The sequence below is a fragment of the Lichtheimia ornata genome (assembly GCF_029851405.1).
Source record: "Lichtheimia ornata isolate CBS 291.66 chromosome Unknown scaffold00043, whole genome shotgun sequence".
Lineage (NCBI taxonomy): Eukaryota > Fungi > Mucoromycota > Mucoromycetes > Mucorales > Lichtheimiaceae > Lichtheimia > Lichtheimia ornata.
Genome location: NW_026695363.1, coordinates 116,553 through 142,059, shown reverse-complemented (window position 1 = coordinate 142,059; position 25,507 = coordinate 116,553). Strand labels below are relative to the sequence as shown.

Sequence of the window (25,507 nt, the reverse complement as noted above, 5' to 3'; positions counted from 1 at the left end):
CTTACCATGTGGCGTGGAACAGTGATTTGATCCAATGTTTTGTTTTCATCACCCATGACACACACGCATACATACCACCATTACCCCAATCCACCCATTAGCGTTTCTTTTTTTCCATGGCTCCCCCACACACACCTTGCATCCATAAGGGGAAGCCCTATTTTCTATCACTTTGCCCGCTCCGCTAAACATCATCACACACATGCAACCCCGCATCCACCGAGTCAATCCTCTTTTCAATCGTTCTTTAAACAACAATCATCCTTTTCCCCACTCCACCATTTGATCCATCATAGAGACATCAAATCCGATACACTTTTTGATCCCTTTTCCAATATAGAGTTTGCAGGTTTATATCTTGATCATGGTATTGTGCAAAAATAACCTTGGCAGTAAACGAGGAAGGTGCTGTTATACAATGGTCGCAATTCTTGTCTAAAAGAAGTTATCATATTTTTCGTGAGTGCGGGTCTGGGATCGGGTTTCACATGGATTCATGAACGATTCGCCACATCATCTTTTTGTTTCATCTACACAGTGAAATGGTCCATATTCACATAACAGGATTATCCGCGGTTAGACAAATAATACCATCATTTAAAGATCGTGTATCATGCAATTCACACATACCATCGATCATTGGTGGGTGCGTGGGATTCTTTTTTTTTTTTTCTTACCTCTCTTTCTTGGTACGCCACGATTTGATTGTTTTGCATTAAGGGGAGAAGTTGTTGTATAAACCAATGGGTCCTTCATGCTACATACCAGGCCCCAAGCTATATCTATGGGTGATCCATTTGATCGAGAGACACTTTACTTTTTCCTTACAGCATGTACACTCTGATTGATCCACCAACTTTCATTGTTGTTGCTACAAGCCGACAACAGGTTTATATGAGTAAGGGAGCTTGGGGCTATGTTGTTGTCTTGATCATCCAATACGTCTGCAAATGAAAGAAGGATATGACGCATACTACAAGTATGATAGATGTATGTATGGATATGGACGAGTAAGAGTGGGTGGGTGTGTACGCACATGCGAGCACGAGGATGCAAGCAGCGTCGTCGTCGTCGTCGTTGCTGAAGCCAGAATAAATTTGTGCTGTGGAGTCGTGGTTTCTTCGTTTCTTCACAACACCGACCATGTCATGGAATGAGAGTTACGATTCGTCTGGTAAAGAGCTTCTAGACTTGGATGTTTATTTTTATGGTAGACAACAACAACTCATATTATGGAACACATCTCTAGGATCGAAATCGGCCGCTGATCTAGCGAGTTCGTTTTTGAATTCTGTTGGCCAAGAGCTTCAAGGCTCCTCTAGTGGTGAACCTGCTTACTATGAATCTAACGGTAGGTTACTCTTCAATGCCTTGTTTTGTAATAGCGACTCATGACTACTGTAGGCCAATACGATCATGGACATGAGGAAAAGTATAGCAGCCGAGAGAGAGATGACTACCATCGAGAAAAGGACTATTACAGAGATGAGTATCGCCGTAGCGACCGTGATAGTGATTATCGCCGCAGCAGCAGTCGACGTTACCGCGATCGTTCACGCGACAGAAGAAGAGGACGTTCAAGATCTCGCGATCGACACCACCACCACCACCGTAGCAGCCGAAGAGGAGATGATGATTATCGACGACGTAGAGAATCAAGCCCACACCGTAGACGAAGAAGCAGTAGCCGTCGTGATCGTGATGAGAACATTGTTCCTTTGCACAAGCGTGAAAGAAAGCTCAACAATTGGGATGTGGCACCTGCTGGTATGGAAGGAATGACAGCACAACAAGTCAAGCAAACAGGTAAGAGAAAAAGGATATGGTCATCAATGGATGGGGGAATGTGCTAATGTACATGTATGTGCGTAATAGGTTTATTTCCACTTCCCGGTCAAGTGGTGGGTACACGTACTCCTCAATCATTTGCACCTCCTAGCAGCCACGCTTATATGGCCGATGGATCTCGTGTACGAGTGACTCAAGGTGCTGCTGGTCCAGTAGCTCTTAACGCAACACTTGCGCGACAAGCACGACGATTGTATGTCGGTCAGATACCCTTTGGCGTTGATGAGAACACCATGGCCGATTTCTTCAACACAACAATGCAGCAGTTCAATACTACTAATCAGGACGCCGTTGTCTCTGTCCAGATCAATCATGACAAGAACTACGCCTTCGTTGAGGTAGGATGGATTTTATTCGTATAGTGGCAAAAAGGAGACTCATACATGAGATGGATTAGTTTCAAACACCTGAACAAGCAACAGCTGCCATGCAATTTGATGGTATTACTTTCCAGAACCAGACTCTCAAGGTGCGAAGACCCAAAGATTATCAACCACCAGGTGGCGAATATGTGGATACATCTTCAAGTAAGTTGTTAGATACACTGTGGTGATCAAAGAGGAGGAAATGCTAAATGCTATTACTAGCTGCTGTTCCCGATACACCCAACAAGATCTTTATTGGCGGTTTGCCCATCTATTTGAATGATGATCAGGTGATTGAATTACTCAAATCATTTGGTGAGTTGCGTGCTTTCAATCTCGTCAAGGATCCTGCTACTGGACAATCAAAGGTATGTTTGAGAGGGAAAAAGGAATACCAAAAAAGGAGGGTCATTAAACGCTGTCATTTAGGGATTTGCATTCTGTGAGTATGAAGATCCTAGCGTCACCGATCTTGCTTGTCAGGGTTTGAACAACATGGAACTGGGTGAGAAGAAATTGGTGGTTCAGCGTGCTAGCGTTGGTGCACACAAACATGATCATGCAGCACCTTCAACAATGTTTATGCCAATGGTGGTAAAGGAGGATGATGCAACACGAGTGGTCCAATTGATGAACATGGTAACACCTGAAGAACTTGAAGATGATGAAGAGTATCAAGGTATGTGTTTATTTTGGGATGTTGGATATGGGATCTTGCATTAAACATACATTGCGTGTAGATATTTGGGAGGATGTAGCAGAGGAATGTGGCAAGTTTGGTCGTATCGTAGATATGAAGATTCCTAAACCACAGGGCGGACAACCTGTTGCTGGTCTTGGCAAGGTAAATAGGATGTGTGGGAATCGATCATGATACAAGGTTGCTGATTCGTTTTCTTCTATGATAGATCTTTTTGCGATATGAAACTACAGAGGAGGCCATGGCAGCTTTACGTGCTCTTGCTGGTCGCAAATTTGCTGATCGAACGGTCGTCACGAGCTTTGTGGATGAAGAACACTACTTGGCTGATAACTTCTAACCATCAACTCTTTTTTTCTAACTCAATGTGATAGTATATAAAGGAACAACAAAACAAATAGTCCAATCACGTTGTTAATGTTGAATATAAATCAAAAAAAGCTTTGCTGTATTGAATGTAGTCTTGAATGCAGGTTTATTGAGTAGTGTAATGGTGGGTGAAAGAAAAGGAAAAAATGCACATCTAGGTCCAGAGACGCAGGGTGCCATCTGCGCCCGAGGAGAAAATCCAGGGTTGTGTAGGATGGAATTCGATATCCAGAACACCTAAAAAATGTTGCACATAAGTCATTTTGTTGTCATCGCTAGTGGAGAAGGATAAAGGAGATTCACACTTACCAAGAGCATCTTTAGTCTCGTGTCCTCGCAAGATTTTGACGGGTACAATTAAGGGGTTTTGCAAAAGATCATTGTATACCATGCCGTGGAAGACTTGAATAGTGCCATCATCGGATGAGGATGCAAACAATGGGTAACGTTTGTGATACACGACTTGACGTACGGCCTTTTCGTGATAACTGTATGAAAAGATTCGTCAGCATGCAAGATGAGAACAAAAAGATAGGAAGCACTTACCGAAGCGATCTATAAGGTCGAGAGCTCAAATCCATATCAAACCAGCATACACGCTTGTCGTAACTGCCGATAATGACGTTGTCACCACCTGGGTGGACATCGATACTTGAAATCCATTTCATGCTTGGTTGCAAAGTCTTGACAAGTTCTTGTCGCATCAAGTCATATACGCGTACATACATTTGTGTCTAAAAAGAAAAGCCACCCCCAATGCTTAGCATGCTGATGATCCCATGATCCCACAACCATGTATACTCACTGCAACAAAGAAAATAGGCTTGATGGGATGGAAAGCCACCTTTTGAACAATACCCTTGAGTCGTTTGAAGGGCATTTGAGTAAGATGTTTAGTGGTTTGATGCATGTAAAGTGCGCGAGCGTCAGGTGATACGGTTGCGAAATAATCACCCTTGCGATGCCATGTGATTTGCTTGACAGCTTGCTTGTGTTGCAATCGCACCTTGTAACCCAATTTCTCCTCTTCGCTTTCTGTTGGCTTCTCCCACGAGATGATAATGGCAGCATCACCAGCAGGTCGTGTGTAACCACCCTTGACAAATTGATCGGTCGTCATGGCAACTTCAGGCGCACATAGAGTAGGAGGTGAAATCAATAGGACTTGACCGTGACCAACAGAGATGGCAAAGAGCCACACGTCCGAGTTGGGGTTCCATGCAAGTGTATGGATGACCTCTTCAAAGTGCCATGTGAACAAGCATCGGCCTGTAAGTACTTCCCATAGACGCACAGTCTTGTCATCTGAACCAGAGAGAGCATAAAGGCCTGATGGATGAATTGACAAACAACGAATACGAGCAGTGTGGCCTTCGTATGAAAGTGCTTGACGAGTAGGGAAAGGTTGAAGATCTTTGGGACTTGGGAGTTTGGGAAGAAGCGAATCGGGATCGACATTGAGCTATCAAGAATATGAGTATACGAGATAATGGTAGCATAGCAACGGCATACATACTCTGTTTTTCCGCACACGAGGTGCCAAATAAAGATCCAAACAACGCTGGAAACGTTCCTTGATGAATCGATCGTATGCTGGCACGTGACGCAAACTCTTGTATCTATAATACAAAATGAGTACAACCACACTTGCAAGATCCATTAATATACCATCAACTCACTTTTTGGGGAGATAATTCTTTGGTCGATCCTCTTCATCCATCTCATTCCATTCCTTGATCTCATCCTCATCAGGGAGATATTCAGCTGGTGGATTGTAACTCTCATCGTGTTCAGGCAACTTCATCTTGGGTGCTGCAATGTGCATAATGTGATCCTTGTGTGGTGTATCATCATCACCCCATAAGTTGTAGAATTGTGGCTTCTCATCCTTGGGCTTCCTTGGCACAATACGTCCTTGTCGAATGGCACGTACAATTTTCATAATCTATCATCCATTGCATGAATATCATGCTGTTTTCCTATCCACCATCCTATCTTCTCCCATTTACCTTTTTATGTTCCCATTTGGATGGTACGAAACGACGCTTAGGCTCAGGTGCTGCTGATAGGGGCATCACTTCGGTCTTGCTAGTGAAGAATTCCACAGTAGGCTCGTATGGGTTGTAACCAGCATCTGGAATCTCGCCCTCTTGCAAACGTCGAATGATATCAAGTTCCTCATCGTTCAATACAACATCCTTGCCTTCACGATCACTGCGCACAGTCTTCCAAGAATCGGGATCATCCATCGTCGACAAGAACTTTTCAAGCTCATCACCAGTAGCAGGCTTAAGCACGCGTTTGCCATCAATGTCGTAACCAATATGGGGTAAGTCTTTGTACCATTCGAGAGGTACATTGCCAATGGTATTCTCAGTCTAAATCACGCATGCCATGTTAATAACCCGATATCCATCATATCCCATCCATTACTCTCATCATACCTCTTCTGTGGAAGAATCACTATCATAGTTGGCTTCAATCTCGGGCAACTTTTCACGTTGTTGTTGACCAGCATTTCTATAATGACCATTATCAGCTCATTCGTATCATTCATCCTCATTCTCTCTCTTCCATTCTTTCTCTTACCTTGCCAATTCTTCATCCTCCTCTTCAAGATCAGCTTCATCCAAACTATCGCCTGCCATGTAATCATCCTCATCCTCTTCTTCTTCCTCTTCTTCATCGTCCTCCTCATCAATGATAGCTTCGTCGTCGGATTCATCTTCTTCCTCGTCACTGCTTATGCTGACTTCAGGAAAAGCTTCAACATCGCTATTGTCAACCGATTGATCGCCGTCGTCGTCGTCCGATTCCTCGTCTTCCTCGTCCGAAGAGCGCATGTCAATGGCGATATCACCAAGATCCTCGTCGTCACTTTCGATTTGCTCGACTGTACGTTTTTTGGAAGCTGGCTTTTTACTGGTAGTGGTGGTGGCAACAGGTGCTTGTCGTTGTGGTGGGGTGGGCGTCTTTTTTTGTGGAGTCTTCGTTGTTGCCTTTGACTTGGTCGTGGCGGGTGCCTTTTTGACAGGCGTGTTCTTTTTCGATGCAGTGTTGGATTTCGGCATGGTGAATGTGTTGCTGACTGCCCTTTCCCCCAAACAAAAGAAAACGATCGGGACGAGTTCAGTGATCAGGAAACAGAGTGAAGTCGCCGTTGAAAATTGTGTTAATCAGCCACCCACCCACCACCGCCCACTCAACATGAAGCCGACGCTCATTGGCTGTGCCATTTTGACAGGGCATTTGTTGTCAATGCTTTTTTTATTTGCATGTTACTCTACTCCTTCCACTGGTAGTACGTGATGTTTTATGTTCAAAGATGGTGTTTGGCTGGCTTAAAGCAAAACGTCGCTTAGATAATGAATATCGAGTAGGCATTGTTCCAATCTAGAATAGGCAATAAATAATGTTAATGATCCAAACTCCTGGGTTACAGCGTTGAAGGATTGATACCATTACGATGCCTTGTTCACATTGCTAGTACGCATTGTCTTGCATCTCCAATCATGATTTGAATGAAATGCTTCGGTCTGTAGTCTCATTTTAGCAGGTTGAACTTTATTGGATAATGCGTGTTTGCGTCAGAGGTCTCCTTGCGAAGCATCAATCGATCCATAATGAGCTCGAAATAGGGAGGTACCGAACAAAGGGGTCATTGTATTTGAGTATCCCATGGTATAGCATACGACATCTCACGTGGACGCAAGTGCAAATGAAGCCTAATTTAATGGCTAAACGTTGCTTTTCTATTACACAAGTTGTATCGGGTGACGTTGCTGTAATCATCCAGAGATCATATTGTGAGAAGAAGAATGTCCCCAATGTTGTCATTATATGTGGGGTGAAATTTTCACGAGGGAATCCAGCAAAGCACTAAAATGGCAATTGGAGTTGTGCCTGAGAGGACAATACTCGCTTGGCACTCACTCTTTGTCCGATCGACATCAATTATCGATTCCCGCACAATCAAATCTCTCCTTTCACATTGGAAGAATAGATAACTCAAGGCAACAGCATGATATTCCCATAGTGTCATGACATATTTACTTTTATTGGATATGAGCAACCAAGTACTTGGTAATGGCATTGTCCCATCCAATTATGAGATTTTCGATTTATTTGGGGTGAAGAGACAACAATGAGGAGGTATTGTCTAAAGACCGCGGGAGCACAGAAAAAGATAAAGTTCGTTGGTTACTTGTTTAAAAGCAGCTCAAACCCAACCCTTACCCGCTTTTTCCTTTCACTTTTTTCTTTGTCCATTGCATCTCACATTCCATTGTCGTTATGGTTTCCAATTTGTCACTTGAGGGTCGATTGCCAGGCCATGCTGGTGCTCTTACTCCCGACCAAGTAGCTGCCCTGAAAAAGATTTGGCTGCGTCTATTCGAATTATTCAAGCAAGCTGGTGAACCTTATACTCCACCTGCTGACAGTGATTCATCCTCCCAAGCATCTTCAGAAAAACAAGAAAAGAAGAATGGTGGCGGCGGTGGTTGGTTTGGTTTCGGAAAATCATCATCAGCACCTGCCAAGGATGTGCAACAAGACAAGCCCGTGTTCCTTGGCAAAACTGCCGATCCTCGTTGGATGTCATTGACCCTTGAAGAAGCCATCAAGCTTATTCCTGGTGAAAAGCTCGAACGCACCTTTTGGCATATGGTGGCCACTGACAATCCAGATGCATGTGTATTGCGATATCTACGTGCTCGCAAATGGGATGTCGACGCTGCCTATAGAATGATCATCAACACCCTTCGATGGCGTTTACATAATCGTGTGGACGACATTACTAAACTCGGTGAATCTGGTCTTGTCATTGAACTCAACAAGCTCAAGCCCCAACTTGGCGACGACTTTATTCGACAGATCAAGAGTGGTAAAGCTACCTTGGGTGGTCCCGACAAATCAGATCGTGGTATTTGGTAGGTGTATAATAGCGGAATGTGCCATTGGGGATTTTCTTTTCTAATATAGGGCATTGGAATGTTATATAGCTTCCTCAATGTTCAACTTCACCACAAGGAGGATCAACCTTTTGAAGCAATTCAAATTGCAGCCTTGTATCTCATGGAGACCGCTCGTGTCTTTTGTGGCTATCCCATGGTGAATGCTTGCTTGGTGTTCAATTTGGATAACTTTACCCTTGCCAACATGGTAAGCTGCCAGAGCACAAAGGGAGAAGCAGGATGATGATATTCATATGGGTGGGTGTTTGTTTAGGATTTCGACTTTGTCAAGTTTTTGATTACATGCTTGGAACGATACTACCCAGAAACTCTTGGCTTGTGTTTGATCCACAAGGCACCGTGGGTGTTCTCAACAGGTACGACGTGTGACCATGGCATGCACATCTTAATACAATGGGCAAAAAAGCTTATTAACTCGTGCAACGTTTACCATTTCTAGTTTGGGCTATGATTCAGCCTTTGTTGGATCCTGTGGTGGCAGCCAAGATCAAGTTTAGCAAAAACTTGGATGAACTTCAGGAACACATTGACATTGGAAGTGTACCTGTTATTATCTCTGGCAATCCCGATCGCAAGACCAAGGATGAAGCAACCAAGGCTGATGATCCTCCCGCAGGCATCCTGGAGGTGCCTACTTCAGCAGAGTATCTGGCATACGAAGAGGAAAAGAAGGCTTATACAAAGGCCACTGAAGAATGGGCCAAGAGTGAAATTGTTGCTGGTCAAGAAGATCAAGATGCTCTTGCACGCTTAGAACGGGGTCGTCAATATCGTCTTATTCGTATTCGTGCCGAGAAGGATTTACGTGCTAATACCACGTATCATCAAAAGGGTCTTCTCAAGCTTACTCCCGATGCCCATTTGTATGTCGATTTTGGTGGCGATAACTGGGTGGAACAAGATATCACAGATCGTGTGTAATTAGAACATCGCCACATCTTTTTCTCCCAACGTCATCTCTTTTTATAACCCTCTCCTTCTTTCCCTTCTTGTTTATTTTTGACACATCTCCACCATCACAATAATACAAATATGACCCAACAACTCTACTATATTCGTCTACTCAAACCACCTCCGAACACTATTGTTCCTGGGCAACCATTCAGTATTGTGTGGACTGTCGACAATGATCTTGGCGAGATGCCATTCTTGCAACCATTGAGCGTCACTTGCCATTTGCTAAGCAACAATGCAACAGCTCGTTTTGCTTCAACGGCATCAAAAAGTATCAACCTTGAATATGACCCTTTTAAGGGTGGTGGCATGGTGCGTAGCAACTTGACAATCACTGGAACCCTTCAACACCCCCAACAACAACAAATACAACTTGTGCTCACCTGTAGCAACAACAACAGCAACAGCAACCTCAAGAACAAGACCTCTCATTCTACATGGCATCTTGCACAACAAGCAAGTGATGATACATGGATTATTCCTGTATGGTCACAACCCGTGCATCTTGGAAGATCAAGTGATATGGAAACCTCGCGTGAATGTGAGCGACAGCTCATTGTGGGCCCTGATAAGAAGATTGTCAAGATACACGAAAGCACGGGCCACACGATGGCTGACCATGTTTGGTAAGTGCAAAGGAATGGGAACAAGCACGTGTTGCAATGGGCAATCCGATTCATCATCATCTTGACAGGGATTGTGGAATATGGCTATGTCATTATCTTGCTCATTATTCGCCATCAAAGCGATATGATCATGTGCTTGAACTTGGCAAGTGATTGTATCTTGTTCTCGTGCCTACTTGTACTAACACACACTCCCTCTCTCTCTCAACCTCGCTTACTACTCATCATGTATTGCAACAACCCCACAGGAAGTGGAACAGCGATCGCTGGGATCTATGCTGCACATGCATTGTCACCTACGTTGATGTATTTGACTGATCTTCCAGAAGCCGTATCTTCAATCCAGGACAATGTGGACCGTCAACAATGGGACAATCATCAAAAGGTGGTCGTTGAAGCATTAGAATGGGGAAAGGATGATCAGCAAGTGATGGACAATGACAACTTGGACCTCGTGATTATCAGCGACTTGTTATACAACCAATCCAGCCATGATTTATTGATTGATACGCTTCAAAGATTGATGGATCGACACCCTGGAGTGGAAACATTGCTGATCTACAAGCCAAGATACCCCAATGAAGAACGTGTGTTTTTTGACAAGATCCAAAAGTTGGGTTGGCGTTGCACATTGGATACAACCACAGTTGATTGCTCTCCTTGCGAAGTTTACTGGATAGACATTGGTAGTGGAAAGAAGGGCTGTTCATTATAGCGAGAGGAGGGATGTGCTTTTCAACAAAGACTGTGTAATATTATTAGATGCATTATCATATAAAGTTGTTTATTTCATGACTAAGGCAGGGATTTACTACTCATCAAGATATAGTAGCAATACAATAAAATGGGTTTTATCCAATCATGCAATTGCGTATCGTCTGCATTACAACTTGTGTAACACAACAAGGAGAGAGGGTATCCTTCACATATCCTGATTTCAACTCGTGTTGAGCCCCCGCACATGTTAGGAGAGCAAGAATGAGCCATGAGTATAGTAGATGCTATAATCTTTATTCATTGAAGACTATTGTAATCATGTCAAGGCATAGGTCATACTCTACATTTACACCGATGATGGTGTTGCACGTACTACGCTCTGCATCTTTATAGGCCAATGGTATTGTTAACGTGCATTGTACAGGAGAGAAGGGTGATGGCGTAGACCAGCACTCTGTAAACTTTAATTGACAAAAGTCCCATTTTTTGCCTTTTCTTCCTTACTCCATGTTCCTGTCGTACTGCTTGTCTTTGATAACCGGTCGTTCAGAATGTCGTTGACGGCAGCATCTCTTCCACGTGAAATCCTCACTCTCATTAGCCATCACGTCACCAGCGAGGACTACTTTGCTTGTCTCTACGTCTGCCACAATTGGTCCATTGCCTTTACGTCGATTCTTTATGCGACCGTGTCAATCACAAACAGTTGTCAATGTTCACTCTTTTACGACACGCTACTCGAATCAGCAAGGCGATCTCGCAAGGGTTTGCCACAACGCACGAACCTTGGTCACTGTGTAAAGATATTGCGTATCAAGGCGAGCCGACCACGAGCAGAGATGGTGCGACGACTACCAGGGCTATGCCCTAACCTTCAGGTGTTCGACATCTCCAATGATCCTGGTTTCACATCGATTGATAACGACACATGCCCTACAGCAACATCTTATCGCGTAGCTGATCTGAAACGGTTGCCAAGCAACGCTGGATACGCCGCATTGTCATTGACACAGCTTTCGATTACATCCGAATATGGCATTGTTAATCTCGATTGGCTCAATGGATTGCACACGCTCAAAAAGTTACAGCTCAATTGGAGTAAGCAGATATGGACCTTTGAACGCATGGATGAGGTTCATGATTGGTGCCCTCACTTGGAACGACTTGAGCTTGTCTTGGATCGAAGCGACTTTAATAAGACCGACCTTGTGGGGTTACAGCTTCCTCCCGAATCAATGCCCGCGCCATCCATGCAACACATCAGTCTCACGCTTCCCTATCACTTTGCCGAATACCAGGCTGCAGCATGGTTGATTTATTTCGCTTCCAAATACCCGAATCTACGCGCTCTTTGTTTGGATACCAATCCTACACACCATTACAGCATGGCATTTGCACTCGAATACATGGATGCACCCATTCTCAACAGCTCAGTAGAAACAGCACGTTTACGATCCTATCGTCTCTTTGCACAAGGATGTCGACAACTTGATACAGTGCATCTCAAGGACATTGGATTATACAGGCACTTTTTCCATGCTTTGTGGGATACAGGGCATATCAAATTGCAGCATCTGGAGATTGACGAGACCCGCAACTTTCCTAGTGGGACCATTGCGCAATGTTTCGATTGGTGGAAAGGGAGCTTACATTCACTTGGACTTAAGGGTGCTACGTACATGCCGATGAACATCAATCTTCCATGGTCACTACGTTTGTTAACGTATCTCAGTCATCTTGAAATTGTGCGTCCTTATGGCAAGCTTCCTATTGGTCTGCTATTGGATTGTGCTTCAAGTCTCAAATCCCTCGAACTCTACGGCACCGAGCTATGCACCACCATGCAACTATATACGAATACGCACAGACGATTCTACTCTTCAGACCTATCCTCGCATTCATTACCACATCATCCTCTCCAACGTCTTGTTATTCGTGGTCACAACAGGCTTTCCGAAAAAGTCATCACCTACATCGGCCGTCGTTGTCTCTCTTTGCAGCATTTCGAGCTTGATGATTGCACTTTAAGCGATATTGAGGAAGATAACAAGGGTGCCATCCAGTTGCCATATCAATCCTTGGAAATCATGTCATTGAACAACGTTTGTTTATTGCGTTCCTCCAATACCTATCGAAGAAGTGGATCCCAAATCGAAGTATTTGCCGTACACACAGCAACCAATGCGGGTCGTATCAGTGGTACACGTTGTGGCAAGTATATATGGATTGGATAAGGATGGTAAATGAATGCTTATGCTTTTATGCTTTAATGTTTTAGATCATTATCGGTGGTATGATATGAAGGAACCTCGACAACAGGAACGTGTATTGGGACGAATGCCATCCAAACGACGTGGAGCAGTGCTACGGTTGAAGAATCATTTGTTAATCCAATGTCAGTCAATTGATCGTCTTTATGTTGGCCAGCACCGACTCTTGCTTTGATGTTCCCTTTACAGCATACGAAAACTCAACAAATGTATATATTTATACCTCTTTTTCCTCTATTGTAATTAGTCTTTGCACGTTCCTTCATAGCCATCTTTCTTTGTTTGCTCGTAATTGGTAAAAAGAATATCTTCTTATGTCTCTTTTGATTGTCATTGATGTCTTTATTATCTTCTAATGCTATTCTATTGTGCAGTAAGAGATGGGGTGGGGGGCGGTGATCTTTTTTGACATGTAACTTCTCGGTTGCACAGGCCGTCACATTTTTCCACTTTGCTTCAAGCTTGGAACGGAACCGGTGCATGTCGGTTGTAGCGATCACCATTCCTTGTCGTCTACTCTTTCGATCAGCTCGATTCTATTCTACACGGTCTCTTTCACTCGTCACTCGACAGCAACGTCCGTATTCCCACATGGCTTCAGAACCTACCAATAACGCAACAGCAGCATCGCCAGAGATCGATCTGTCTCAGTTCACACCTGTCACTGAAGGCAAGGCCACCATTCTCTTCCCAAAAGGCAATGAAGTATTCTACAACCCTGTACAAGAGTTCAATCGCGACATGTCCGTTGCGGCGATCCGTACTTGGAGCGAAATGTTCTTGGGAGAGAAACGTGCACGTATCGAGAAGAAGGTGGCCAACGCCAAAGGTGTGTGCGTGTGCATGATGATAGGGATAGGATGATAATGTTTGATGATACTCATACGATATTTGGAATAGATGAGAAGCAAAGGAAGGAAAGTGAAGAGGTAAAGGGCTTCTTGAGTATTGCATAAGGATCGGATCACATTGGCTGACCACATTTTCTTGGGCTTGTTTAGCGATTGAAGAATCACATCAACACACAGAGTTTCACTATCCTGGAAGCATTGGCCGCAAGTGGTCTTCGATCTATCCGTTATGCAAAGGAAATCCCATACTTGAAGCAAGTGACAGCCAATGACTTGGAAGAGGAAGCAGTGGAATCTATCAAGCGCAATATGAAGCATAACGGCCTTACCGAAGAATTGTTGCGACCTAATCAAGGAGATGCCATGTAAGTATATCGTCTAAGGGTGTATTGTCAATTCATTTTATTTATCTTGTTTTGATAGGCAAGTCATGTACAGTGCTATTGGTAACGGCCAAAAGTATGATGTTGTGGATCTTGATCCCTATGGTTCAGCTGCCCCATTTATTGACGGTGCTGTTCAAGCAGTTTCTGAAGGAGGTAATAAGCAATGGTGACAAATCTATATTGCAATTCGGCTGACAATGTTGGGTATAGGTCTTTTGTGTGTCACTTGTACCGACCTTGCTATTTTGACTGGATCGATGCATCCCGAAACTTGGTAAGATTTGGAGGTGCTCATTGTGTGTGTGGACGGTGATGGAAGACACAAGTTATTAATAGGTTGTCTTTTTTTCTTCAGCTTTGGAAAGTACAATGGTATGCCTTTGAAGGGCATGTTCCCGCATGAGATGGCATTACGTTTGGTCCTCAATACTTTGCAAACCTCTGCTGGCCGCTATCGTCGTTACATTGTCCCTCTCATGTCATGCAGCATTGATTTCTATCTTCGCGTCTTTGTTCGTGTCTTCACTTCTCCAGCTGAAGTAAAAAAGGCAGCAAGGTATGGATACAATGTGTGCTTTATGGAGCAATGTACTAACCCTCTTCATGAATAATAGCAAAACCGCTGTTATGTACGAATGCTCTGGATGTCACGCCTACAGTGTACAACCCCTTGGCAAGATTGATAAGAGAGAAAATGGCCAAGATCGACATACACCTGGAACTGGTCCACCTGTGAACGCGCTCTGTGACAATTGTAACAACATTCATCATGTAAGTTGGCCCAAATAATCAACATGGAGGAGAGATTTAACGACCTTTTCTTTCTTTGTAGGTGGGAGGACCGGCATGGGGAGCTGCTTTACATGACCAAAGCTTCGTCAAAAAGATGCTAGAACACGTCAAGGCTAACGAATCCAACTATGGAACGCACCAACGTATGAAGGGCATGTTGACTGTGATCAGCGAAGAAGTGGATGCACCTTTGTATTGGACCCTTGCACGATTGACTGGTACGCTTCATTGCAATTCGCCCCCATTGGTTGATATCTTGTGAGTATGATCCTTATGCTATTTGTTCAACATCATACTTACACTACACGGGATGACATAGCTCTGCTATTCTCAATGCTGGATACAAGGTCTCTACATCCCATTGTGGTCCTGGCACGATGAAAACGAATGCACCTTCACATGTTGTTTGGGATGTTTTCCGAGCTTACGTAAGTTACCATGGCTTGGTGGTGATGGCGATAATGGAACTTTATTCATTGTATAATTATTAGATCAAAGATCATCCCGTTGTCATGGAGAATATCCCCGAAAATTCACCCGCACGGGCCATCCTCAAGAAGGAGCCTACCACACAAATCAGCTTCGCCCGCCACAAGGACGCATACCCCGAATCACGAACTATCAAGATTGCACGATATCCTCAGAATCCTGCACCTAACTGGGGACCCAAGGCACGTGCCGGCAAAAAGAGAAAGCAAGCTGATGCATGAGTCAAATCACTGTTGTAGTATAGCCGAGATGCCTTTATTGAAATTGATTGTGGTTTTTAATATATTGTACTTTGAAAGTGTGGTTGCCGAATGTATTCTTATATGTAAAACGTGGGTTGTTGACCATGACATAGGCTTTTTATCCCAAAGCTATGATCAACATGTCTCTTGCATGAAGCCTTATCCTCTGTAGTTATATAACCCGTCATTTGCATATAGTACATCGCTCAATTTCTCATCGAGAGGCATGAAAGCTGGATGTTAAATTTGAATGTAATCAAACACAAGAGAACAAGAAGGATATACAAAGGTACAAAAGGTGCACAAACTACAACTGCTGAGATATTTCTCTACGAATGTTGATGTCTTGGTTGTTGTTCAGAGACGCAGCGGCTTGATCAGCATTGTTGTTATCACCAGCACGTGATAATAGTAAATTGTCGTCTTCAGCCAAAATAGAGTCCACCAGATGCGATTGGCTTGCGGGAAGGTATATGTGAGGCTTCTCTTTAGTTGCCACCTTGCTGTCGACAATAACATGCTTGATGGATGAATTGGGTGCATCATACATAGCTTCCAGCAGCAAATCCTCCTGTAATAATGACCCTCGTAAATAAACCCATTCCCAATGATTGCTTCAATCCAATTCTTACCATGATACGTCTAAGTCCACGTGCACCAGTCTTCTTTGCAAGGGCCTCTTCAGCAACAGATCTTAAAGCAGCATGGCTAAAGTGTAGATCCACCTAATAAAAAAGTGAGCATTTCAAACCATCCATCATATCACCTAAGCACACATTACATTATTCAATTGAAAAAGGCCTTGATATTGTTTGACGAGTGAGTTTTTGGGCTCCACCAGAATCCGCACAAGATCTTCGACCAACAAGCTCTTTAGAGATGCCACAACGGGAATACGGCCGATGAATTCAGGGATCAACCCATACTTGACCAAATCTACGTACACAATGAGTATCCCCGTTGTTCTTTCATTCATTGTTCCACCACAACAAATACCTGAAGGTTCAACCATTGAAAGAGGATCAAAATCATTCTTCTTATCGGGAACATTGTCATCTGATGATCGAATGGTAGCATTGAATCCAATAGACTATACCAAGAAAAAGAGTTGCATAAATAAAAGATCATGCATTCTTATGCGAATAACTTACCCCTTTGGAAACGCGATCCGACACAATCTTATCCAAACCAATGAATGCACCACTCAATATGAAGAGAATGTTGCTTGTATCCACTGAATAAACTTCAGGCTTGCTTTGCGCGGCACCACCAAATGACGATGTACCCCCTGTGGTCAATCCATTACCACCACCTGCACCACCACCTCGCTTGTTATGGCCTGAGTTGACGGGTGATTTGTCGGTTACATTGACAACGGTTCCTTCAAGCATACGAAGCAATGACTACAATAAAGAATGAGTATACATACATACACACATTTCCAACAATGACTTCTTACCTGCTGTACACCTTCGCCTGATACATCACGTGATGAAGAGGAAGCATCCGTTCGCCTTGAAATCTTGTCAATCTCATCGATAAAGACGATACCAGTCTCGGCTCGTTTTACATCGTGATCGCATGCCTGTAAACAAGTTTCACGTGTCAAAAACATGGATTACATCATCGACAAAACAATCCATTTCCCACCATCATCATCATCCGTGATTGGTGTCACATACCTGCAATAGCCTTTGGATGACCAATTCCACATCCTCTCCGACATAGCCTGCTTGCGTAAAAGGTGTGGCATCCGACATGGAAAATGGTACTTGAAGCACTTGAGCAAGGGTCTTTGCCAAAAGCGTTTTGCCTATACATCCTGCAATGAGCAACCACATGCATACATGAGGATAGAGGAAAATCATACCGGATCCTGTTGGGCCAACAAGTAGCACATTGCTCTTTTCAAATACGGTGGTGTCCTCCATGTCATCCAATATCCGAGATTCAGGAGATGAACGTCTTGATGCGATTGGCTTGATCATTCCATCAGCTCCCGTGGTATTGGTTGTGGTATCATTCTCATCAGAGGTAGACGTAGTAGAAGTAGTCGTAGTAGTAGTTGTTGTTGTTGATCCAACACCATCCGTAGATGAAACACCAGAGCCATTCACCAATCCATCATTTGTCCAACTACGCCTTCGAGGTGCAGCTATGTAAGGGGTGGGAGAGAGAGAGAGAGGGGAGAGTTGATGTAAGAAATAGGCGCCGGGATATGCATATCAAACTTTGTCATCCGATCCTATCACTTACCATAAGCTGATGCCCTTTCCACAGGTACCATTTCACCAGGAACTCTTTGTGCCAACCTGGTAGTATTCGAAGGTGGCCATGGTACGGAGGGTCGTTGTTCAGGATCAGTGTTATGATGAGGTGCACCACCACCCTCACCAGGTCCATCCATGGTTGCTGCTGCTTGTTGTTGTTGCTCCTCTTCTTGACGTTGCTGTTGCTTAGCTTGACGATACAAGTTGGCACGTACTCGGTTGTAGTGGTTGAAAACTGCCACAGCCAATGTCTTTTTTGCTCGTTCTTGCCCAATCACATATTCATCCAAGTGTCTAACAAGCTATCTCTGAGAGTTCGAAATACAGAGACCTACGTCCATTCCCACCCAACCAACCATCATCACCTCCCCCCTCCCACTTTGCTTCTCCCTAGATCGATATAGATGACACTTACTGTTCGTGGATTACTCAATCGTGCAAAGTAGCCTAATAGCTCATCTTCTTGGATCATTTGAGGTGTGGTGCCATCATTCTTGGGTGGAAGAGGCTCGTTATCTTGATCAGACGTTCGATAAAAGCTTCTGGTAACAGCCACTGGGCCATAGTGTGTCCACTTTGACCATTGCAAAGAGCGATAAGAGGCATTGGCTGCATACAAAGTGCCAGCACGAGAAATGGCTGCAGTTGATGATGAGGTGTAGCGTCGACATGTTGCTGCTGGCTGACGCAACCTCCTTGTAGTAGTAGTAGTAGTAGGGTGGTGGTGCAATAGTCGACGAGCGTTAGCGATGCGAGTGTAATGATAATATTGAGAGACGGGAGATCGAGCCATCGTGTTTGGGAAATGGCAAGTTGCAAGAGAAGAACTCATGAGTGAAAAGGTATAAAAAGAAAGGGGGATGCGATGATACAATTCGTGTGGGAATCCATGCATATACGTTCACACTGTATGAATCGCCGCTACAAATGTGAGCCCACTTATTGCATGGTCAAAGCGTCATCATCCTTGGTTGCTATGTACTACAAAGAAACATTCTCTTATTCAACATCCGTTACGTCGTCAACCGTTATCATTCGCTGTGCCAACCAATAATGTGATTGACCATAGTAATTGATATGAATAAATGATGATGACGCGTGTGAATATTTGGAGCATAATCTTAATGCTTACATGTCATGCGAATTATTCGTTTGGGAAGATCCAAGAAGAAGAAGGCGCTATTCGTGAAGCTGACAATGACCATGCAAAGTAATCCCGGTTTGGGCCTTTATGTAATTAGCTATTTGGCTGCAGGAACAATCTTTTCATTTACTCTAAGGCCCGTGCCATTCGCCATTGTTTTTGAAGGAACAGCCATTCTACTACTACTGGTATTGGTCGTCTTCAACGTAAATGGGATTCTCATGTATAGGATGGATACTTTTACACGCTGAGACCAAGCAATTCGATGTCTACATATATAACACGCATTCGATTGCCAAGCAACGTGTGCCCTTTTTCATTCAGCAGCAATGGCCCCTTATGGCATTGGATGAATTTGGTGATCCAACCTTGCTCAATAACCAAAGGCACAATTAACTGACCATGCCAAGACACTGATACAAAGTTGTGATGTCGTTAAACTTCAATTTGTGGAAATCGTTACAACTGCTAAAGAGGACATTGTTTGTCAACCGAACGACTTGCCACAACCCAACTGCGGAAATATATATGAGCTCTTCATAGCGACTTGTATACCCCTTGATTAGAGAAAATTATGCGTGTGTGTGTATTTAAGTGTGATACAGTGATAAAAGTACATTGAAATTTACTCGCCATCAGGCTTAACAGGCATTAATTTGAGACGAGGTACATAGACTTCAGGTGTCCCTGGTTGCTGTGGTGGCGACAATCCTGCGTTTGATGAGCGTTGATAGGCATCAGAATGTGGTTTGATCGCTTGTTGCTGTTGCATGAGATATGCCTGTTGTTCCATGGAGGAGCGGGTCGGTGAAGCGGTGGATGTATGTGGTGGCTCGCTTATATTGCTTGACGACAAGTATTCATGTCGCTGGGTAGCTGCTTCTTGATAAGATGGTGGTAGGAAACTCTGGTGCATGGGCTCATTGCTGCTACCGCCTTTGCTGTCAGAAACGTAATCTCTCTTTTCCGATGGCTGTTTCGCTTGTCGCTTTCGTCGAATGAAAAAGAATACAATGGCACCAACAATAATACCCACCTAAAAAGATACAATGATGGTGAGCATCGTTCTCTGATAAATGCATAAGGCACTATTAATTATTCTTACACCGACTACAACACCAACCACGATGCCTGCAATGGCACCGCCGGAAATACCAGAGGATGAACCAGAATCTCCTCCGCCACCTGCTCCATTTCCATTCAAGTTTGCACCTGCAAATGAGTTTGTCAAGTTCCAATTATCAACATCAATGATAAAGAAATCTTGTTGGACACCACCGCTGTTGCCACCGAAGAGGATGAATAGGCTTGAATTGAGCAAGATGGCTAATTACCCTAGTAATGAGCTTCGAATGCTTTCATAAAGAAGGATGTTGTTGTGCGTACCGTTGTGATGGAATCGAAGATAGCGATCGAATGATCCAGAATTTTGGATCAAAGTGTTGGTAACGTTTTTCCAAACCAAATTGTTGGGATCACTGATATCCAAGACATAGGCCACATCTCTTGAAGGAAGGGGAAGGTTGTTTGTACCAAACAAAGCTGATCAAATGTGAGTTGATTGTGTGCTGGTTATAGATTGATTCAACTCACTGTCAGCACCGCCATACAAAAGAATTGACTTGCCATCCGTTGCTGTTCAAAAAAAGGGATGTGTGTTTGTGTGATTACACGTTATTGAGTGAATGCGTTCTTGAGATTTTCTTTCCTCCACAAGGTGGCTGAAACGTTTGCATAAAATGCATGCGGTGTAGGTGTTCAATTAAACTTACATGTCACCATTGTGTGAAACATGCGTTCGCTTGGTATATCACCTGTGGTGTTCTTGATGTCCCAGCCATTGTTGATATCGTAAACCAAGGTATCAGTCATGGGTGCTGAGTAAAACTCGTATGCAACGGAGCCATTGGATGACACGTTGGCGTAAGCTTCTAGGCCACCTGTGATGTAGATTCTTCCATCGCCGCCTTGAGCTGCTGCATGTTGCGTTCTTGGAAGCATCAAAAGCGAAAGGTTTTGGATATTATTGGTTGGTGATGACCATTCCCACTATGGTTGGTTTATGGAAGGTGAGTCATGGAAATAGAATACCATCATCATGATGGCTTCTTGCGTATACACTTTACCTTGTCGGATAATACGGCCATGTCAAAGGGAACATCGTCATTATTAGATGTCTCATTCCAATAGCCTGTGGAGGCTGACCTATTAAGCATTATCACACATCAGCTGTCGTGCAACAAAATATAAACATTGGGATGCACAATCTGTACAAATATCGGTTCATGGTAACACACACCTGTCTCCGCCCCATACAAAGAAGCGGTCTTTGCTACCAGCCTCATCAAAGATCAATGATTGGAAGCGTCTATAGGAGGAACATGCAATGATCAATAATTCACGCTAGGCCACACATGTAGTTTGCACACATACTTTTGTGGGTGATTACCCGAATCGATTGTATTCCATAAGCCAGCTTCAATGTCGTAATAAATGGCCGAATGCTGCATTGCAGTGCCATCGTTTTTGCCACCACCACCCAAAATGACCAAGTACTTTTGATCAGGTTTGTCGATAGCTGCCATGGAGAAAAACACGTTGGGCTCGGGCTGCACTGTTTGGCCTGTGAAATCAATCGTATACCAAGATGAGCTGTTGGCTGCTACCGTAATCGGGTCCGATACATTCAAAGCGAAAAATTGCTGTGTGCCTTTCAAGCCGAGGTCGTTCAAGATACTAGTGGCACCTCCATAACAATAGATCTTATAGGCTGCATAAGCACAACCTGGATGCATCACAAACATGTACGTAAAAATTCATGCAGAAAACCACGATTATGGCGCTCTCTCTTTCTCTTAATGTAAACACTTACGACCGCCATAGGCTGGTGGAGGGTTGCCAGCTGCCACCTGATTCGGATGTTGTGCCACCAATGAGATTAACAAGAGCAACAGCATTGCCATAGCGTTCCTTGCAATGGTTAGCATTGCTGTATTATGTATGCGAATCGATGGTGATATGTAATGTGAGCAAGGGGGAAAGGTAAAGTATAGAGTTTAGAAAGAGAAGTAGGTGAAAAAGGTAAGAAAGGAAAAAGGAAAGAGTAAAAGTTGCATAGCCTCAAAGTGTAATCCAGGTTTTGTTATCGGGGTACAAGTGCCACCACTTGCAACCAAAGAGCTTCAAGAGGCTCTTTCTTGTGTCACACCCGCAGCTGTAAATACCATTTTCTTTATAAAGAGCTTTATCGGTTATAACTCAGTTCTTTTCGTACATGATGTGGATGAACATCATGCTTAATGAGTCAAGGATAACGAGGCTTAGTATAAACGAATGCAAGTAGAGTGATCGGCATCTTCAACAATGGATGCACCCGATTCACTGGAACTCCATTTTCGGCTTTGTCCTTGATCCAAAATTAGGCCCAAACAATCAAACGCAAGAATAGGACGATAAGCATCTACACATGGTCACGTGCATGAAACAAGGCATGTAAGAGTAGTTGTAGAGGTGGATGAGATGTACTTTCTTTATTCTGCATCAAATTGACTGACACTTGATTTAGGACAATGCGGTGGGTTAAAGTAGTACAAGTGTGATCTGCGTCGGTGTCAGTGATGGAGGATTCTGTAGCGCTGTACTACTCAACAACAAGCTGACGTATCAAGCTGCATAAAACAACATGGAGCGGCCACTGTACATACGCATCCACATCGCCAGAGATGCACCATGTGATATGCGTAAACATGACCTGAGATGTCTTTTGCAAGTGATGTGCTTAGTAGAGCCAAGGCAAGGAGATGACAACGGGTTCGTAGTGCTTTTTTATCTTAGGACTGCACCAACAGCACGCATTGATCCATCCGTTCTTTTAAGTTCATGGATTCTTCATTTCACTTGGGATAGTGATTCGATTGATTGCTGCTAGTGGTTCATTCGACTGCCTATAGTGCTGTCGACACAAACAGCTCCATCTCACGCGCTTACAGCATACGTACTATGTAGGTAAAATATAAAAGTATATGCTTTTCGAATTTTTAGTAATGAAGTGAGGGTCTTTGTTAAAGCAAAGTTGATCAGCTTTTCCTAGAGCATCTTGTGTGAAAGTTTCAAGTTCGAGAGGGGCAATCTCATGATTGAAAAACGTACATGGATTTATAAGGGAGTGCATGACAGCTCTAATTTTCACTCCTTCCACTCCCGGCCTCTTGTCTCTTCCTCCCATTCCCAACTGTTGGCCCATTCACGTACAACTACCACCTGCGAACGATTATCCTGCTTCAACCCATCATGTCCATCCTACAACTGCCTTGATCCGATTGCCGTTGACTGAATGACAGCTTCATGGCGTGTACACTCCACTCCAATACCCGCCGTCCTTGAAAGCACACAATGTCTTGCACACGCCTCTGCCACAACCAATCGTAGCGTTCGTTCCAGTAGTTGCTATTACCGAGGCGTTACTCCATTGTCTCAAAAAGCGTTCACCATCTTGTCACTCTACTACAACACACACACTCTTGCACACTCGTCTTCCACAACCAAACGTAACAGTAGCTGCCATTAGCAAGGCCTTCACTCCATCGCCTCAAGTTACTTGCAGCAACCTTCCTTACGGTGTGGACAGCAGCTAGCCAATTGTATAGAAGCAGCTTTATTACGCGTAGCAACTTGCCCTAATACAAACGCCCCCTATGGATGATGCCATATCAGCTATCAGATGCACCGCAATACAAGCAATCTTCACCTGGTTGAGCTGCAATGAAAATGACCAAGAAAGAGATTGATCAACACCCAGATGGAAAAGGGAGCGATCAAAGGAGTTCTTTCTATCAACATGTTGGGCTTGCAATGGTTATGGATGGGTGGATGCAATCAAGCATAGTGTCAGGTGATATTGAAATGTCGTTTTGGTTGCTTGGCACGTCGTCAGCAGGGAAGATGGATTATGCCACACGGATACGGTTGAGGATGATGATGGATTGGATGGCATGGATTTGTATCTTTGACGAGAGATGGTTTGCCGCCATGGATGATATTGGAATGTTGAAGTCAAGGCATGCTCAGCAAGTAGTTTGCAATCATGGATGAAGGTGCTTATGACGGCAGCAGCCAAGAATACAATGACACAATGATACCCGCTGATCCTATGTGGTCCACTGGTTGGCTTCTGAAATGAAAGGGAGGATAGAAATTAGAAAGTTGGAAAGCGAGATTGGATCACCTACATCTTGTAGTGAGAGGCTTTTGTTCCTTTTGTCATATTACATTCATTAAAGCTTCCTTATTCATATGCGGATATACGTTAGGCAGTGGCAGAAACGGATTGTATACATGTTTAGATAGACGCTTGCGTTCTCAAAGATAATAAACCCATAGTTATGGTACCCAACAACAGTGCTTGTTACAGAAGCATGGTCCATTGTAAGCTTAAATCGTTACGTCTAGGAGTGAGCTCTGATACCATGTGGCATGAGTACATGCACATGCTTAACTATGACAACTATCAGCATGGACAAAATCTTGTATGTATAATCTTACATAAGAACGAACCCTGGAGACAAACAATACCTTCACCGCTCATAGTCTTGGATGCACTGATCACTTTGGCTTGCTATCCATACCATGGTTCATCCAAAAAAGTTCCCAAGGGTCTACCATAGGCGGACCTTACTATAGGGGAAAGTGTCAATCATGCACTCTCCACCAATAAGAATCCTTCAAGCCCTGCCCCTCTCAGTTTATTACACAACTTTTAGCAGGGTCCAGCTACTTGACAATGAACAAAGACCACTCTTCATATAGCATCACGCTTACAAACATAAAGGTGCCTGTATCTCCAAACTTTACAATGAAACGTGGGGTTTTTATTAGAGCAATCTGCTCGGCTTGGCCAACAGCACCTTGTGTGAAAGTTTCGCGTTCAATGTCGCAAACAGCCCAAAAAATATTTTTTTGGTCGTCGTCGTCGAAGAGGTCGACCCGATTCCAATTTGGCTGGTGGCGACATTTGGCAAATCTGGGAATGGCCGCCTTGATTGTGAAACTGGCACACAAGGTGCTGTTGGCCAAGCCAAGTAGGTTTGTCCTCATAAAGACCCCACGCTTCATTGTAAAGTTTAGAGATACAGGCACCTTTATGTTTGTAAGCGTGATGCTATATGAGAAGTGGTCTTTGTTCATTGTCAAGTAGGTGGACCCTGGCAGAGCAAAAGACACAGAGGGTCGTGTTGTGTAACACAGCTACGTTTGCATGAATGAAAGGGTCAATGTATAATTACTTTATGGATCATCTAGGAACAGGCATGTATTGCTAGCTAACGGCCACTTTTATCCAATCATCATTGTTGCGAGATCCACTGCATGGGAACGATGCCCCTGCTCTAGACATCCATTTCCATGATTAAAGTAGGTTGATCCGAGCTGATTTGACTGAGCTGCGGTCAAAGAGAGATTACATCACTCTGGACATCAAGCACGCTCGATGTAGCTCAACCGATGTAATCTT

General features: G+C 43.8%; 8 protein-coding genes across 8 annotated transcripts; 5 read left to right on the top strand and 3 right to left on the bottom strand.

The window, feature by feature from the left end:
• Window positions 1-1,143: 1,143 nt before the first annotated feature.
• Window positions 1,144-3,253, top strand: O0I10_008268 (uncharacterized protein; the record flags this gene model as incomplete). The annotated part of the gene is made up of 9 exons (XM_058488274.1): window positions 1,144-1,174; window positions 1,250-1,351; window positions 1,405-1,806; window positions 1,876-2,186; window positions 2,246-2,375; window positions 2,436-2,581; window positions 2,643-2,892; window positions 2,954-3,057; window positions 3,122-3,253. The coding sequence occupies 9 exons, from the start codon at window positions 1,144-1,146 to the stop codon at window positions 3,251-3,253; spliced, it is 1,608 nt and encodes a 535-aa protein (XP_058340959.1).
• Window positions 3,254-3,436: 183 nt separating this feature from the next.
• On the bottom strand, window positions 3,437-6,353 carry O0I10_008267 (uncharacterized protein; the record flags this gene model as incomplete). Its single annotated transcript, XM_058488273.1, has 9 exons — window positions 3,437-3,519; window positions 3,592-3,770; window positions 3,829-4,016; window positions 4,088-4,744; window positions 4,799-4,901; window positions 4,962-5,227; window positions 5,292-5,660; window positions 5,727-5,802; window positions 5,872-6,353. The coding sequence occupies 9 exons, from the start codon at window positions 6,351-6,353 to the stop codon at window positions 3,437-3,439; spliced, it is 2,403 nt and encodes an 800-aa protein (XP_058340958.1).
• A 1,222-nt stretch (window positions 6,354-7,575) lies between these two features.
• On the top strand, window positions 7,576-9,179 carry O0I10_008266 (uncharacterized protein; the record flags this gene model as incomplete). Its single annotated transcript, XM_058488272.1, has 4 exons — window positions 7,576-8,213; window positions 8,286-8,445; window positions 8,512-8,614; window positions 8,698-9,179. 4 exons carry the CDS (start codon window positions 7,576-7,578, stop codon window positions 9,177-9,179), a joined length of 1,383 nt encoding a protein of 460 aa, XP_058340957.1.
• Window positions 9,180-9,290: 111 nt separating this feature from the next.
• Window positions 9,291-10,553, top strand: O0I10_008265 (uncharacterized protein; the record flags this gene model as incomplete). Its single annotated transcript, XM_058488271.1, has 3 exons — window positions 9,291-9,838; window positions 9,907-9,983; window positions 10,087-10,553. 3 exons carry the CDS (start codon window positions 9,291-9,293, stop codon window positions 10,551-10,553), a joined length of 1,092 nt encoding a protein of 363 aa, XP_058340956.1.
• Window positions 10,554-11,106: 553 nt separating this feature from the next.
• On the top strand, window positions 11,107-13,000 carry O0I10_008264 (uncharacterized protein; the record flags this gene model as incomplete). The annotated part of the gene is made up of 2 exons (XM_058488270.1): window positions 11,107-12,766; window positions 12,834-13,000. The coding sequence occupies 2 exons, from the start codon at window positions 11,107-11,109 to the stop codon at window positions 12,998-13,000; spliced, it is 1,827 nt and encodes a 608-aa protein (XP_058340955.1).
• Window positions 13,001-13,416: 416 nt separating this feature from the next.
• O0I10_008263 (N2,N2-dimethylguanosine tRNA methyltransferase) lies at window positions 13,417-15,564 on the top strand (the record flags this gene model as incomplete). Its single annotated transcript, XM_058488269.1, has 10 exons — window positions 13,417-13,654; window positions 13,726-13,754; window positions 13,827-14,041; window positions 14,100-14,215; window positions 14,273-14,336; window positions 14,418-14,618; window positions 14,677-14,833; window positions 14,895-15,112; window positions 15,174-15,282; window positions 15,346-15,564. The coding sequence occupies 10 exons, from the start codon at window positions 13,417-13,419 to the stop codon at window positions 15,562-15,564; spliced, it is 1,566 nt and encodes a 521-aa protein (XP_058340954.1).
• Window positions 15,565-15,892: 328 nt separating this feature from the next.
• Window positions 15,893-18,648, bottom strand: O0I10_008262 (ATP-dependent Clp protease, ATP-binding subunit ClpX; the record flags this gene model as incomplete). The annotated part of the gene is made up of 10 exons (XM_058488268.1): window positions 15,893-16,156; window positions 16,218-16,310; window positions 16,367-16,521; window positions 16,582-16,675; window positions 16,737-16,988; window positions 17,045-17,170; window positions 17,268-17,398; window positions 17,456-17,740; window positions 17,842-18,157; window positions 18,271-18,648. The coding sequence occupies 10 exons, from the start codon at window positions 18,646-18,648 to the stop codon at window positions 15,893-15,895; spliced, it is 2,094 nt and encodes a 697-aa protein (XP_058340953.1).
• Window positions 18,649-19,624: 976 nt separating this feature from the next.
• Window positions 19,625-21,986, bottom strand: O0I10_008261 (uncharacterized protein; the record flags this gene model as incomplete). Its single annotated transcript, XM_058488267.1, has 9 exons — window positions 19,625-20,035; window positions 20,105-20,325; window positions 20,386-20,541; window positions 20,593-20,634; window positions 20,772-21,048; window positions 21,126-21,204; window positions 21,299-21,367; window positions 21,433-21,784; window positions 21,872-21,986. 9 exons carry the CDS (start codon window positions 21,984-21,986, stop codon window positions 19,625-19,627), a joined length of 1,722 nt encoding a protein of 573 aa, XP_058340952.1.
• Window positions 21,987-25,507: the final 3,521 nt, after the last annotated feature.